General features: G+C 39.8%; 2 protein-coding genes across 4 annotated transcripts in view; one reads left to right on the forward strand and one right to left on the reverse strand.

Moving 5' to 3' along the window:
• Positions 1–267: 267 nt before the first annotated feature.
• Positions 268–2,706, reverse strand: bloc1s2 (biogenesis of lysosomal organelles complex-1, subunit 2). Its single transcript, XM_086282610.1, has 5 exons — positions 2,443–2,706; positions 2,097–2,213; positions 1,817–1,936; positions 1,613–1,717; positions 268–1,022 (listed from the first exon to the last, which is right to left on the reverse strand). Exons 1-5 carry the CDS (start codon positions 2,690–2,692, stop codon positions 991–993), a joined length of 624 nt encoding a protein of 207 aa, XP_086138736.1. The 5' UTR covers positions 2,693–2,706; the 3' UTR covers positions 268–990.
• A 1,458-nt stretch (positions 2,707–4,164) lies between these two features.
• The window catches only part of usp24 (ubiquitin specific peptidase 24), a 34,901-nt gene continuing 24,937 nt past the window's right edge, over positions 4,165–14,128 (forward strand). For 2 of the 3 annotated variants that reach the window (XM_086281667.1, XM_086281668.1), the window contains exons 1-14: positions 4,165–4,554; positions 9,055–9,223; positions 9,447–9,514; positions 9,609–9,752; positions 10,011–10,136; positions 10,458–10,493; positions 10,595–10,660; positions 11,690–11,755; positions 12,572–12,646; positions 12,938–13,096; positions 13,189–13,303; positions 13,467–13,570; positions 13,770–13,877; positions 13,980–14,075. In XM_086281667.1, coding sequence (XP_086137793.1) covers positions 4,276–4,554; positions 9,055–9,223; positions 9,447–9,514; positions 9,609–9,752; positions 10,011–10,136; positions 10,458–10,493; positions 10,595–10,660; positions 11,690–11,755; positions 12,572–12,646; positions 12,938–13,096; positions 13,189–13,303; positions 13,467–13,570; positions 13,770–13,877; positions 13,980–14,075 — 1,611 coding nt within the window. In that variant the 5' untranslated portion in view covers positions 4,165–4,275. The remainder of the gene's footprint in view (positions 4,555–9,054; positions 9,224–9,446; positions 9,515–9,608; positions 9,753–10,010; positions 10,137–10,457; positions 10,494–10,594; positions 10,661–11,689; positions 11,756–12,571; positions 12,647–12,937; positions 13,097–13,188; positions 13,304–13,466; positions 13,571–13,769; positions 13,878–13,979; positions 14,076–14,128) is intronic. The other variant, XM_086281669.1, reaches the window with a different exon arrangement.

The raw sequence follows: 14,128 nt of genomic DNA on the forward strand, positions 1-14,128 counted from the left end.
TTTTCCACATTTATTTATTGTAAAAAATAAAATAAACTGCTACACTTGAGTTTTGTATTCCTTGGCTACCATCACTTTTTTTTTTTTTTTTTTATTAAGCTGCTCTCCACCAGTTTGAAGAGGACCTCTCCTCTCCCTTCCCCTCGTCATTACATTTACATTAGCTTTAAAACAAACAAAAACACCCAAAACATACACACCTCATGTACATGTTTATAAAGCAAAATAATAAGTACCGTTGTAAGGAAAGTATTATCAATCAAGCAATGATATGCAGATCATAATTTATTCCAAAAAAAAAAAAAAAAAAAAGCCAGTCATATTAAATGCCTTTAAACTCCAGATTTCAAACTCCATGGTCAAAGTGTCATCATTATCAACTGCCCTCTATACAATAGCTTCATCATTGGTAAACATCTTGAAGTCTTTAGTGAATGTGTAAAAGGTTTTTTATACCATTCATTTTAAATCAGAACTACCAAATGAAATTTTCAGGGCTCAGTAATCAGACAATTTCCAAGGAAGGAGACTGGGATTCCAACACATTCTTAAAACACATCTGTGACCATGCTTTGCCATGTAAATTGTGTATAACATTGCTGTTGAATACTCCATTGAATTTCTATCTGATTAGTAATAAATATATCCTCCATCTCGCAGTTATTATAGCCCGTCTATTTAGAGTTTTTATTCTACAAAGGGGAAAAAGAAAAAAAAAAAAATCTGCAAAAGGATTTGGGTATACGTTGTATACCTTGGCTGCGTGATATTGGAGTCAAATCTAAGTCAAACACTGGATTACTAACTCATGTGCATTCAGCTGCTTCCTCCTTGGTATTTTCTACGTGTCAAAGTGTCTCTGACTGTTTGTTGTTTCAGTCTCAGTTCACATCCTCCCTGCAGGTCCTGGCTCCACTGGCAGGGAAAACAGAATGCAAGGCAGGGTGAAAGGGAAGGCACCATAGCTCTCAGTCTACCGCCTCTTCCCCCTCATCGCTTCTCCAGTTTTTTAAACCTGGCCTCTATAAAGATAAAGAAAGGGATGACTTCTCACTCTACTGTAATAAAAATACATTGCACTATAACTGAACAATCAAATAATGTTTGACCTTAACATTACAATATTTAGGTCAGGAATTGTTTGTGGTGACACAGCGCCATCTATTGGCATGGAAGCTGCCAACACGATTGTGCTGACTTTACCATAAATAATAACCTCAACAGCCAACAGATACAGAAAGAGCCTACACTGTCACCTTGACTGTGCTCTCAAAGACACAACAAAAAAATAATGTTCACTAGGCATAGCAAATTAAAACAAAGAAAGATGGTACTGTGAAATCAAAACAAACAATGACAAAGTTACTTTCCTAAAGTAACTTTACATTTAAAGATAAAAAATGTAGAGCCACCAGTGAAATCTAAAAATTATAATAGTAAAGAATGGATAACACTGCCCCAAATGTGTTTTGCTTTCAGCTGTTGATTTTAATTAACCTAAGATGTGCTTTTTAGAACATCCTTGACTCTGATTCAGTTATGTTGTGTCAAAAGATATCCTGTCCTCTGTGCAGAACAAACACTTTTACACCTCTGTCATTAACTGTCTTACCCAGTTTCTTGGAGTATGCATCCAATTTGTAAGCAGCTTGTTCAAGTGCAGATACTTGCTCCTCAATCTGGTTTATTTGGTCCAAGTAGGGCTGTAAACTTGCATCTAAAGAAAACATGCACACCAGACAAGTCTTCTTATATTACAAGTTCCAGTAACAGATGAAAATTATGGGGCTAGTTTTTTTTAGTTTTTTGTACTCACACTTGTTGTTAAGATCCTGTAGGTTACGACTGATGTTAATGCTAATGTCTTTCATTTCCATATACTTCAAGCTAGTAATCTTGTTCATGTTCTCCAATAGACGGTAATCCTCACAAGTGCCTAAGGAGATTGGGAGAACATTTAGAGAAAAATGGGTAAGAATGAATACGAGTAGCAAAGAACATCAGCAACTGGCCCTATGGCTTTGACATTTAAGAATATAACTGTTTCATTCTTTGAAAAGAAAATGCGAGTGTTTCCAATATTCAAAAAATAAGACCTGTTAGTTCTCCTTGCAAGAAGATGGCCATCTTTTCAAACATATCGGTGCACAACTCGTTTATATCGGGCTCTGCAGGCTCCACAGCCTCCTCTGCTGTCTCCACACCACCATCACCTGAAAACAATGCAGCAGCATTAACACAGCGCAGCTTTTAAATCCAGTTGCAAACTTAAATGTGGCCACAATATAAATGAAATAACGCAAAATACAATCACATTACACAAATAAGAAGGATGCCATGTAGAGCAGACAATGTAAGTCCCACAAATAGAAAACTAAATAATTGGATTACTGTATGCTATATTAGCATTAGCTAGGGAAGTGCAAAGAAACCAGGACTCACTGTTTGTGCCGTGTTTTTTCGGAGCGGCTGCGAGGCTTTCCGCTGCATCCCCCGGGCCCTCTGCTTGACCGCTATCACTTGCGGTCGGATTCAGAGTCGCCGAATGAGTCGATGGTGCCCTGGATATGCTGTCCATGGCAGCGGCTTCGTCTCCAGTTGCTGCCATTTTGTTCCTGTTTTGATTTTCCCCTGTCACATGAGCCGAGCGTTCACGTGACGCACGCCCGCCACCAACAGCCGCCGCTCCCATTCTCGCGCTCTATGGCAAAGCCACGCCCTTCATTAGTAAACGGCTCTTCGGTATTTAAAGGGTATCCTCTGTAGCTTTAATATAAATGTAAAAAAAAAAGTTGGACTTTTAAATAACATGGTTTATCAGGCACTTATGCCTGAAAAAATATTTATTTTATTTATTTAACAAAACTAAATTATTATACATTTTTATAAACTACAGCAATTTATTATAAACTGCAATATCTTCAAACATTCATTGCTCACGTGTTAATGTTCAGTTAAGAAGGTTAAGTCTAAGTCTAAGTTAATGTCTGAAAGCATTTTGCTGAACAAAACAAAAGAAAACTAACCTGGGCTTGGGTTTTTCTAATTAAACCATTCTCAGAGTAAGGTGCTGGTGGTATGAGCTGATGTCTGATCTGAACTGATCCTCACAATTAATTATCTGTTCCTTCAGCTGCCACCATTTTAAAACTTACATATAGCCCTTTTATCATGTTTCGTCCCATGATTATAACCAAGTGTTTTGATCCCTAAGAAGGTTACACCAAATTTAATCGAAGAAAAGTTTTATTTGTGAAAATAACCACGGTAGGTCAAAATTTTAAGATTGTTAATACTTTATAATATTTCTGTGGTTTCTCAAATTTTGTTGCAATGCTCATTTTTCTAGAAAAAAAAGAACGTCTTTTTTCATTTTTATTTTACTTTCTAATCAAAATAGACGGCCATACATTATAATTACACCAGCAGTGAAAATGACACTATTGTTAAACAGTTTGAGAATGGATGTCAAATGTGTGGCCAGGGGACGAGGAAAGTGCCCGAACTGGCCTACTGCATGGCTTGGGAATGTAAACATCGCAAAAAGGAGTTTTGAACTTTTTACTACACACACACACACACACACACACACACACACACACACACACACACACACACACACACACACACATATCTCTCTCTCTCTCTCTCTCTATATATATATATATATATATATATATATATATATATATATATATATATATATATATATAATTTTACTTACCATGCCACAACTAAAGTAACCCATCCCACTGATGGGTTTCCTTTCTTTACTACAGTACGTCATTTTTTTGTAAGACCAGGTGAATGTGAAAAATTATTGTTCAAAATTGGAAAGAAAAGGGTCAGGACTTCTTTAAGTAGTGTTCAAAACTGCATTGAGCCCATTTAAATGACATCTCAGGCTGTTGTTCATCAGTTTAATAAATGGACTGTTTATGAAATGTGAACGTTTCCAGAATGCACTTAAACTTAAGTGAAAGGAAAGGGGGACAGCTGGGATTTTTAAAAATAAATTATTAAGCAATAGTTACATATGAAATTGGGCCTTGCGTCAAAATAAAATGATTTTCGTTTCCCTCTGCGCGCTCCCGCGAGAAGCATGCAGCGCTTGGCAGGCAGAAGTCGCCGTAACACCTGTGTCGGCGCTGTTGTGAGCGAAGCAAATCGTGACAGGCTAGTAGCAGCGGACTGTAAACATGGCGGCGTGCACAGCTACAGGGCTGTGCCGAAAACCCCGTTACTACTAGTCTGCTAGACAGAGACACCCCAAAAATGGAGACCGAAGAGGAGCAGCACATAACGACGCTCCTCTGTATGGGCTTCCCAGACCCCGACGTGATACGAAAAGCGCTCCGGCTGGCTAAGAATGACATCAACGAGGCAGTGGCGCTCTTGACGAACGAAAGCCCCGGACTCGGGTATGGATATGAACCGATGGAGAGTGGGCCTAACCCCGGCTTGGGCTCGAGTGGAGAGGGGGAAAACAGCGGGCGGACTGGCACAGGAGGGTTTGACCCTCCTCCAGCATACCACGACGTAGTGGATAGTGAGGTAAGAGAAACCTGTAGTTTTAGCAACCATGAATTGAAGCAGCGAGGGGAGGAAACCGGGCTAATTGCCGCTTGCAAGAAAGAGTGGGCTCGCCCATTTAACTGGCTAACCTTAGCATCTTCAGTGCTACATGCACCTAACGCGAACTGTCAGAGCAGGAGGTGAAATTCTGTTCGATACTAATGGAGAGGGCAAGAGAGTTGCCTGTGATTGATAAGCTTCGTTCCTTTAAAAATTGCGCTGAAAGCCTATTTTGAACATAAAAGCTAACGCGGTTAGCTTGTAGCAGGCTAGCTAACGTTAGTTTAGAGTTAAACGCGCCAGTAAGGGGACCAAGGTTAGGAGCACAGAGGCATCACTCTGGGGGATTGCAGTTAGAGATTTCAGCTGGGACCTCTGGTAACAGGTAAACAGCTCTATCAGCCAGTCAGCCTGCAGGCAGACAGTTTGATCTCTTATGTCTGCTTTGCATGTGTTAGCTAACGTTAGCTGGATGGTTATCAGACTGCTCCGCTCCTGTAGGAATTGCAGTCCACTCGAACCGGGCTTAGAGCGGTTTCGCAATTTCATTTTTAAGCATACGTGGCCATTTTGATTATTTTTCTATTCATAATGTCAGTTGTCATCATATGAGTATCTATTTTTGTGTCATTCATTGATAATTCTTACATATTTGCGTGTATGAGAAGGGTTGCAGTTGATTGAAAAATACCAGTCACTAGTTCTTTCACAGTAATTTACCTACCTACAGGTCTTAACACTTTGTCCTAATTTACGGCGTTTATGTGCTATTACAGTAAACCGCAGATGCCCATCTACATATGATTCACCTGACACCTTGAACACCTTAAACACAAACCTAACCTCAAACCCATTGCTTTTATAGATTTGCAAAAACTTAAGGCTATTGAAAGTGACCAGTCCTTCAATTTGTGAGGTTATTGATTCAGACTTGATAGCCACCTGTTGTGTCCCTTTGATTGTAGTGAGATGCTGTGATTGTGGGTCAATAGAATAAGTACACATAAACTACTGACCTGTTCCTGTTTACACCTGCTTTTTCTTCTACCCCGTTATCACGGTGGTGGTTTATTACAGGCTGTTTTAGTAAGTGTAATATAAACAACACTTGGCATTCACAGTGTGCAGAAAATAGAGCACACCCACAGGTCAATAAGAAGCCTATGTTTAAAAACATTCTAATAATGATGTTGTTACAGATTAATTTACCACCAAGTAACTCCTGTTATTTAATCCCATTTTCCCCCTGTTTGTTCATCTGCCAGAAAAAGTTAGAAGTACAATTTGAATCTTTTTCCAACCAAACATATTTGCTACTATTTACTAGTTGAGCATTTATTGTAATTGCTATATAAATGTGTCTGTGCGTGTGTGTGTGGCGTATTTGATATACTACAGAGAAATAAATCTCACTCATTCCTACAAAAATTATAAAGTTATAGAGAATAATCCAAAGTTGGAAAGTGCTGTATTTGCCCTCTTCTCTTCCCTTGTTTCTTGTATTAATGTTCATGAAGGCTGTCATAGGTCTTTGGCCTCATGTCATGCTCCTAAATATAGCCCTGCAGTGTCCCTGACACACACAAACACGTTGCAGTTTTTGCAGAGGATCCCAGGAGGATTGCGGGTGCATAGTAACAGTGGCACTGAGTTACCTCATTGTCCAGGCCAGCCACACGCATGCAGTGCTTTTCAGCCTTTTCCCTCTAAAGCCCTTAAGTCTGGAAGCATTGAAAGTATTGGAGCCTAGTGCATGTTTCATGGTGATTTGTGGTTTTCCCTATATTGTACTTCTTTGAAACAGGGCATTGACTTGTGGTTAGGTAATTCTGCCAGTTGTGCTCTTTCATTGGGGTGTTTCCAAAGATCTGTATTAGTTTAGTCTTTCTCCAGCTTTTCTTCCTCTCATCTATCTGTCGTATTTAATTTTCTAAGAAAGGGAAGAGATGAAATATGATGCTCCTCCTTTATCCTTTATGCTTTATCTTTCCCTTTGCCTCCTCTTCTCCTCTCTGTGATTGATTAATAATATTTTCTCATATACATTGATATGCAGGACAGTCATGTACTGAATGCACTGACCACTGTTTATGTTAATATGTATATAACTATATTTAACTGTACCGCTAATTAATATTTATACTGTGCAGCTTCCACATGAGCAATGGTCTCTAATAGTTTGTTACAGTCATAATGTAGTGGAAGTTGAATCCTAGTGCGCAGTTGTAGTTTAACATAATTTCCAATGTAACACAGCAGGTCAAGCTTTATTAAATGGTTCAGTTAGAGCTGGGCGATAGAACGATAACGATATGTATCGCGATATAACTTTTACTCGATAGAGAAATTAAGCTATCGCGATAGACCTCGCCGCTCTTGTCCTCTTAAAATAAAAAAAAAATAAAAATAAAAAAAGTTTAGCCAATCCAAACTAAGTAGCGCAGCGCCGAACCAATCACAGCCGCAGCGTCACGTCGCGTGACTTGTTACGTACAGCACAAGTGCCAAGCCGCACGTGTGTTTGTTTGGGAAGCAGCCAGCGGGTAATGGAGCCAGCGCGTAATGGAGGAAATGAGTGTGCCGACTAGAAAAATCAACCGAGCGTGACCGAAGAGAAAACAGATGATGGTTTCAATGCCGGAGAGATTGTCGAACGGAAGAGCCATAGGAGTTCCGTTGTGTGAAGGTATTTCGGCTATTTCAAGTCTGACAAAAAACAGAGTAGCGTGCACTGTAAATTGTGCCGAAAGCAAGTCTGGAAATACAATAAACTGGTGCATGCATCACACTGTGCGCCACGTTATTGTTTCGGTGAAAAGAATTTCTACAATACTGTTAATTCTACTCTCTGCAGTGTTTAAATGCTTACATATACACACAGTTACTGTCCGTCCACACATACGACTCGGTTCTTCTTCTATGCCCCAGCTTTGTTTACTTTTTCCCACCGAGGCTTCTAGACTTCTGATTGGCCAACATTTCGGTACGGTTAGGAATCTAGCGCCACCTGCTGCTTTGGCATGTTCATAGCAGCGTTTTCCTTCATTTCTGCCTTTATGTGTGGACGGGATTATTTTTTAAAACGAAAACGGAAAATCTCCGTTTTCAAAAATACCCGTGCACGTGTGGACGTAGCCTCAGTCTCTGACTGGAAGCGCTAATTCGTCATTCGGCTTTTGTCAGACTAAAGTAACTGTTAAAACTGTTTGAAAAGCTAAGCTATACAACAAGGAGAGATTGAGAATTCCCTTTTAGTTCTCAGTTTATTTGATATTGACAAAGGTTAGTCAGTTTTGTCTGTTCTTCTGTAACACAAACTAAGATTTATTTTTACAATTAATATTTTGTTTCTAAGTGGAATTGACAATTTAGTCTGTTTTGTTTGTTCTATTTTGAAACTTAAACGCTTTAGCGGCTGCCTTTTGTGTAGTTTGCAATATTTGCCTTTATTTATCTGAAAAAGTCTCATGTTCCTTAAGTACATCTACCCTGTTGAACTTATTATAGGAAATAAATATTTAAATCAAAACAAGCTGCTGATTATTTCACATTTTACTTGTGAGCAACGGCACATTTAAATCTTACAAATATAGTTATTTGGCTTATATCGTGATAGATATCGTTATCGCCTGAAATGAAAAAAACATATCGTGATATGAAAAAATCTCATATCGCCCAGCTCTAGGTTCAGTTATTACTTTAACATCTGCACCTAGTTTGCGCCATCCTTAAATGTTGAATGAATTGGCTGGGCAGCACTGTTTGAGAGGAAGAGGCTGTGAAGGTTAATCATAAATATACACTTGACCTCATGAATATGTAAGCAAGTTTATGGCATAAATAATTTACTAACCCTTTAACTGTTTTTGCTTTTACCACATAGACTCCTAGGCTTCACTGCCACTGCCTTCTTCTGTCTTCTTATTCCAGCTGAGCCTTAATTCTGCTCTGTGAATCATAACTACAGATGGTATAAAACTTGACTCTAAATGAGTTGAATTTTAGCTCTCTCTTTATTACCTGCTCAGGCATGACGCCATCATACAGCTAACAAGACAGTGTCATGTCATTTGGCAGGGTATTCATTGAACTTGACTGTCTAGCTCTCACACCCTGACTTACACATCACCACTCTTTAGACTTAATTGCTGCCAAAGGACTTACTAACAAGCACCTGCCTTAATTTGTTCTGAAAGCTTCTTGGGAGGAAATAGAAAGATAAAAATATTACAGAGATGAAGGGCAGATCATAGAGGAGAGGACACACTTTCCAAATGACTGCTATCGCTCCTCTCCCAGAGAGAGGAGAAGACTCAGGCATCATCCTGTCTGACTTTATCATCGCCAGAGGCCATTTGTATTATCCTAGCATCACACAGAGGACATTTGCAGTGTCATTATAAAACAATGGGATGAGCCGTATGAAATGCAGTCACCCTCTGCTTTATGTCACAATTTTGTTGTGTTTGTGTGTTACAGAGGAGCAATGATGAGAATGGGAACTGCTCTGGGGGAAGCATGGAGTTTCCCACCACCAACCTGTATGAACTGGAAAGTCGAGTCTTTACTGACCACTGGTCCATACCTTACAAGAGAGAGGAGTCCCTGGGCAAGTGTCTCATTGCCTCCTCCTGCCTTGCTCGACATGGTAAGACTGCGTGTGTGGAGGTGATGAAAATGTTGTTTTTAAGGTCTGCAGTAAACTACATTTGCGTTATTATGTGGGTGGCGTGTTTTGTTTGGACCATCGGGTGTTTTTCACATGTTGTTATTTCGGCCACTTGTGTCGCATGACTCAATATGTAACTAATCTGACAGCCAAAAATTCTCCAAGTTTAGATGTGTGAATCCAACTTCTCCTTCCCTGTCAGGTCTTGCTGACGCTGATGAGAATTGCAAGCGCTTTATGGATCGTTGCATGCCAGAGGCCTTTAAAAAGGTAAGCAAAAGAGAAACTGAAGTCAAGGTGCCTCTTTGAATATTTAGCATAACTGACTTACTTCCTTTCTACATGCCTTGTTCATTATCACCAGCTACTGACCAGCAGTGCCGTACACAAATGGGGCACAGAGATTCATGAGGGAATCTACAACATGCTCATGTTGCTGGTGGAACTGGTTGCAGAGAGGGTGAAGCAGGACCCTGTACCTGTAAACCTGATGGGAGTGTTGACCATGGTGCGTCGTCTCACTTAGTAATGTTTTCCTAAAATGATAGAAAACCTTCCTGTTACGATGCTTATGTATCTCATTTACTGTCTTTTTTCTTTTTATAATCACCTTATTCAAAATGTTATTAACCACTGTGGTTCAGTGTCATTCCATTTATTTTGGGTTTTGTTCAGCTTTACTAAAAAAAAAAAAGCTAATTTATTTCATACGTATGAGGGGAAATAAAAATAAATATTTATGATGTGTAATTCTTCTTACACGCAGGCCCTTAATCCTGACAACGAGTACCATTTTAAGAACCGGATGAAGGCCTGTCAGAGAAATTGGGCTGAAGTTTTTGGAGACGAGGCTAACATGTTTGCCGTCTCTCCAAGCAACGCCTATCAGAAAGTAAGACCAATTTGTCTGTGAAGCATTATAAGATTGTACTGTAGCATTGTAGTATTGTGCTGTATGTGTGGCAGTTAATCCAGATGCATTGGCAAGTATTTATATATGTTTACATGTTAAAGAATTTGTTTATGGTGTATAGTCATGTTCAAGGTTCAGACAGACCAATTCTTCAGTGTTGCATAACTGAGCCGCAGAGGGTCAAGAGACCATGGGTGGCTGACACACAGCAGCTGCTTGAAAACTTAATGTGTATGTCTCATGAGAATTTTCAGTGTCATTGCTGAAAGCATTTACTTAAATCATAGTGATCTGTTTCAGGAGCCCCATGGTTGGCTGGTTGATTTGGTGAATCGAGTGAGTAATAAACCACCACTTAGATATTGTCTCCATAAATATATACCAGAGTTATATCAGTTTTGCCTCATGTTTCCTTTCTCTCTGTAATTTTTGTCAAGTTTGGAGAGCTGGGAGGATTCACTGCCATCCAGACGAAACTCAACACTGAGGAAATTGAGATAGCTGTAAGAACTATTGTTTTTACGTCTTCTTATCATCTTTTTCCGGGCATTTCTTAAGACTGACAGAGTACTTTGAGACAGTCTATGCAGGCGAAAGGTCATCATGTTTGAACTCAGTGCTCTCAGCTGCACAGCGCTGAATGTCTCTCTCTCTTTCTTTCACTCTTTGTAATATTCACTTAAACACAAACACAGTCCTGCATCCTCCTACTGTGTGATGGTTGAAATGCTCTGTTGTTTTATGTGTTCTGAGGCATCCTTGTACTGATGCTTCCTTCTGGGAACCTGGCCGGAACCTCAGCAGCGCATGGCCATTAATTCAGTGCGCGTGCATACACACACACACACACACACACACACACACACCCTCTAACCATTAGCATTTTAATAAGGCAAAGACTCATTGCACACCACAGTTGCACTCTGCAGTTGCAGTGGGAGCTCAGCAGAGTGTGTAAGCCGTTAGATCCCTAACACACTAGAGGCACATTGGATGATGGTAAAAGTGAAAGTAAAAAAAAAAACGAGTAGTGCTCACTTCTCTATTTACTACCAAGGGTGACACATTCATTTGTGTGCTTTGAGCAGGAAGGCATGTAGGGTGGAAGGGTAGAGTTGGAAGGTGGAGGAGAGGGAGATACTTGCAGAAGGCAGAGATGGAGGATAGTCAAAAAACTGACAGGAACACAGGAAGCTTTCATTAGCCTCTCTTGATTTAGCAGTGAATGACAAATGACAGCTGGGCTCTGGTATTCGATACTCATCCACGCATGTGTTAACAGTCACTCCCTCTCGCTCACATGCACTCATGTGTTTAAATGCAGGTTGATCTCTACCCTACACATTTTACATCAGGAGGAGTGATGTTGTGATGCCATAAAAAGTCTTGCACACATCTGTTAGTGAGTTTTAGCAATGCTTCAGAGTCAGTGAATTATTCTTAAGACAATCAAAGCTGGTGCTGATAAATTATTTTCCTCCCTTTCCTTTCTTTCTTGACTTGTTTATACTTTTTTTCATCTGTCCATGCAGTATGTATCTGCTCTAGTCCAACCCCTCGGAGTTTGTGCTGAATACCTTAACTCCAGTCTTGTCCAGGTGAGCTACCTTATCTACTCTCCCTGACACACACACTAAATGATGCTCACTATACATTTCTACCTTAAAACAATGTCTTAGCCCTTTAATGGCCCCTTGTAGGATAAAGTGAGGACTGGCCTATGTGTCCTAAGCTGATTTCGATTAGTGTCAGACACTTGGGTTGGGATACTTATGCACAGCTCTCACATGTAGCACCCAGAAGGATATTATCAAGTTCAGACACATTCAAACTACTGTGTTTTAAGCAAAGGAGCTAACTGGATCAAGGCAGCATACACTCACTGGTGGGCATTATGATTGCTGGTAAATCTAGTTTTCCTTCTATTTGCACTTCAAAGTCACAGAGACTTTGTACCAGGAAGCTGCCGGGTTAAAAACCTGCTAATGTCTAATCTGACTGTGCTGATATTTATGTTCTCACATGGATCTCTGCTGGGTGGTAGAGAAGTTCAAGGCTGCAGTGCATAATATGTGACAGGGTGTTACATACACTTTTAACATCTAATGTTAAAAATGGTCCTCTTAAAAATAGCAGTACAGGTATGTACACACATGGACACACAGTTGTAGAATCTGGCCTGTAATTGCTTTTTTTTCCTCTGCCAGTAATATATATGTGTATATACATTGTTTGTCTGTGGCTCCGTAGTTTTGTTCCAGTGATAAAATCATCGCTTGTGTTTATTACATGACACTTCTACCCCATTCTGATTTATATTCTATTTTTATTTGCTGTATCCTCTTACTGTTTTGCTGCTCCAGTGGTCCATTTACCCCACAGGGATCAACACAGTTTCATATTGTTTTTCCTAGCCTATGCTGGATCCAGTCATCCACAAGATGATCACATATGTACAAAACCTGGAGGAGAAGGACCTTAAAGATAAGGTAGTGATTTATACCTCCTCATAATTTTAAGAAAAAGAGGACAGAGATGAATGTGTTCACTGCCCTCTTAGTTGTGCTACCCAGTAAATTTGAGTTCAGAATGAATATGGGACTGGTGACTTTTGTTGGCACCTGCTAGATCATATAGTATGAATAAACTGTCTTAGAAGACTATGGTAAGTGCAAACACTGCTCATCTTGAGTTCAGGAAACTAAATTAGTGTGGAAATGGTTCTTTTATTGAAACTTCACAAGAATTTTATGACTCAGTCAAATGTTATTCAACCCTAGCGTCTGGTGAGCATCCCGGACCTGCTGTCAGCCATCAAGCTATTGTGTATGAGGTTCCAGAGGGAGTTGGTTACTGTGGTAGATGATCTCCGGCTGGATACGCTTCTACGTATGCTCAAAACACCCCACTTCTCCACTAAGATGAACTCCCTCAAAGAGGTCAGCTCAAAAAGAAGATTTTAAAGTATTTCTTTCTGAGTGCTTCCATTTCTGAGCTCATGTCAGACTATTTTTGTATGCTTGTCTCTCAGGTGACAAAGTTAATAGAAGAGAGCACGGTTTCAAAGTCTGTGAAAAACGCCATTGACACAGATAAACTGCTGGACTGGCTTGTAGAGAACTCTGTCCTGTCAATAGCACTGGAAGGTAACGATGTTTGTTAAAACATAACTTACTAGAGTTTTGATGAGTGCTTGGCAAAACACACAGACATAGTTAAACGTAGTCACCACTGACATAAATTTAAACTGAGAAATCGGGAAATTAAGATTTCAGTTTAACTTTGGCTGATTCATTCTTTTTGTTCCAGGTAACATTGATCAAGCTCAGTACTGTGAGAGGATTAAGGGAATCATTGAGCTGCTGGGGAGTAAACTGTCACTAGATGAACTCTCCAAGATCTGGAGAATACAGGTAAGAACCATTTATATCTCAACTGCATGTGTTATTACATATTTATTATTCATTCTGATCGGTTTTATCTATTTATAACTCTTAAAGAAAATCAGTAAACTGCACTGAGTGCTTTTATATGTGCATATCTGTAAGTATGTGACAAATACCTGTCAGCTCAGTGGATGTATTGATTTCTTTTTGTGTGTGACCATCTCAGGCGGGTCAATCATCAACTGTAATAGAAAATATTCATACAATAATTGCTGCTGCTGCTGTGAAGTTCAGCTTTGACCAGCTCACTCACCTCTTCGTTCTCATACAAAAGGTCAGCGCTCACTCTCTGACATTTTGATAAAATAGGTTATATTTGAAGAGATTTCTACATGTGTGCGTGATATTTATGTTAACATGTTTGCATGATATTTAGAGCTGGGAAGTTGAGAGTGACCGTGTAAGGCAAAAGCTGCTCAGCCTGATCGGGAGGATAGGCAGAGAAGCTCGCTCTGAAACCACAACAGGAAAGGTATGCTGTGTAAATGTCTTTTTGTCAAAGGTAGGCTCATTCAAAAGTAATTG

The sequence above is a fragment of the Aulonocara sp. 'chitande type north' Nkhata Bay genome, linkage group LG23 (genome assembly GCF_057382095.1).
Source record: "Aulonocara sp. 'chitande type north' Nkhata Bay isolate Kocher_YH1m ecotype deep benthic linkage group LG23, A_spYH_male_GT1.1, whole genome shotgun sequence".
NCBI lineage: Eukaryota > Metazoa > Chordata > Actinopteri > Cichliformes > Cichlidae > Aulonocara > Aulonocara sp. 'chitande type north' Nkhata Bay.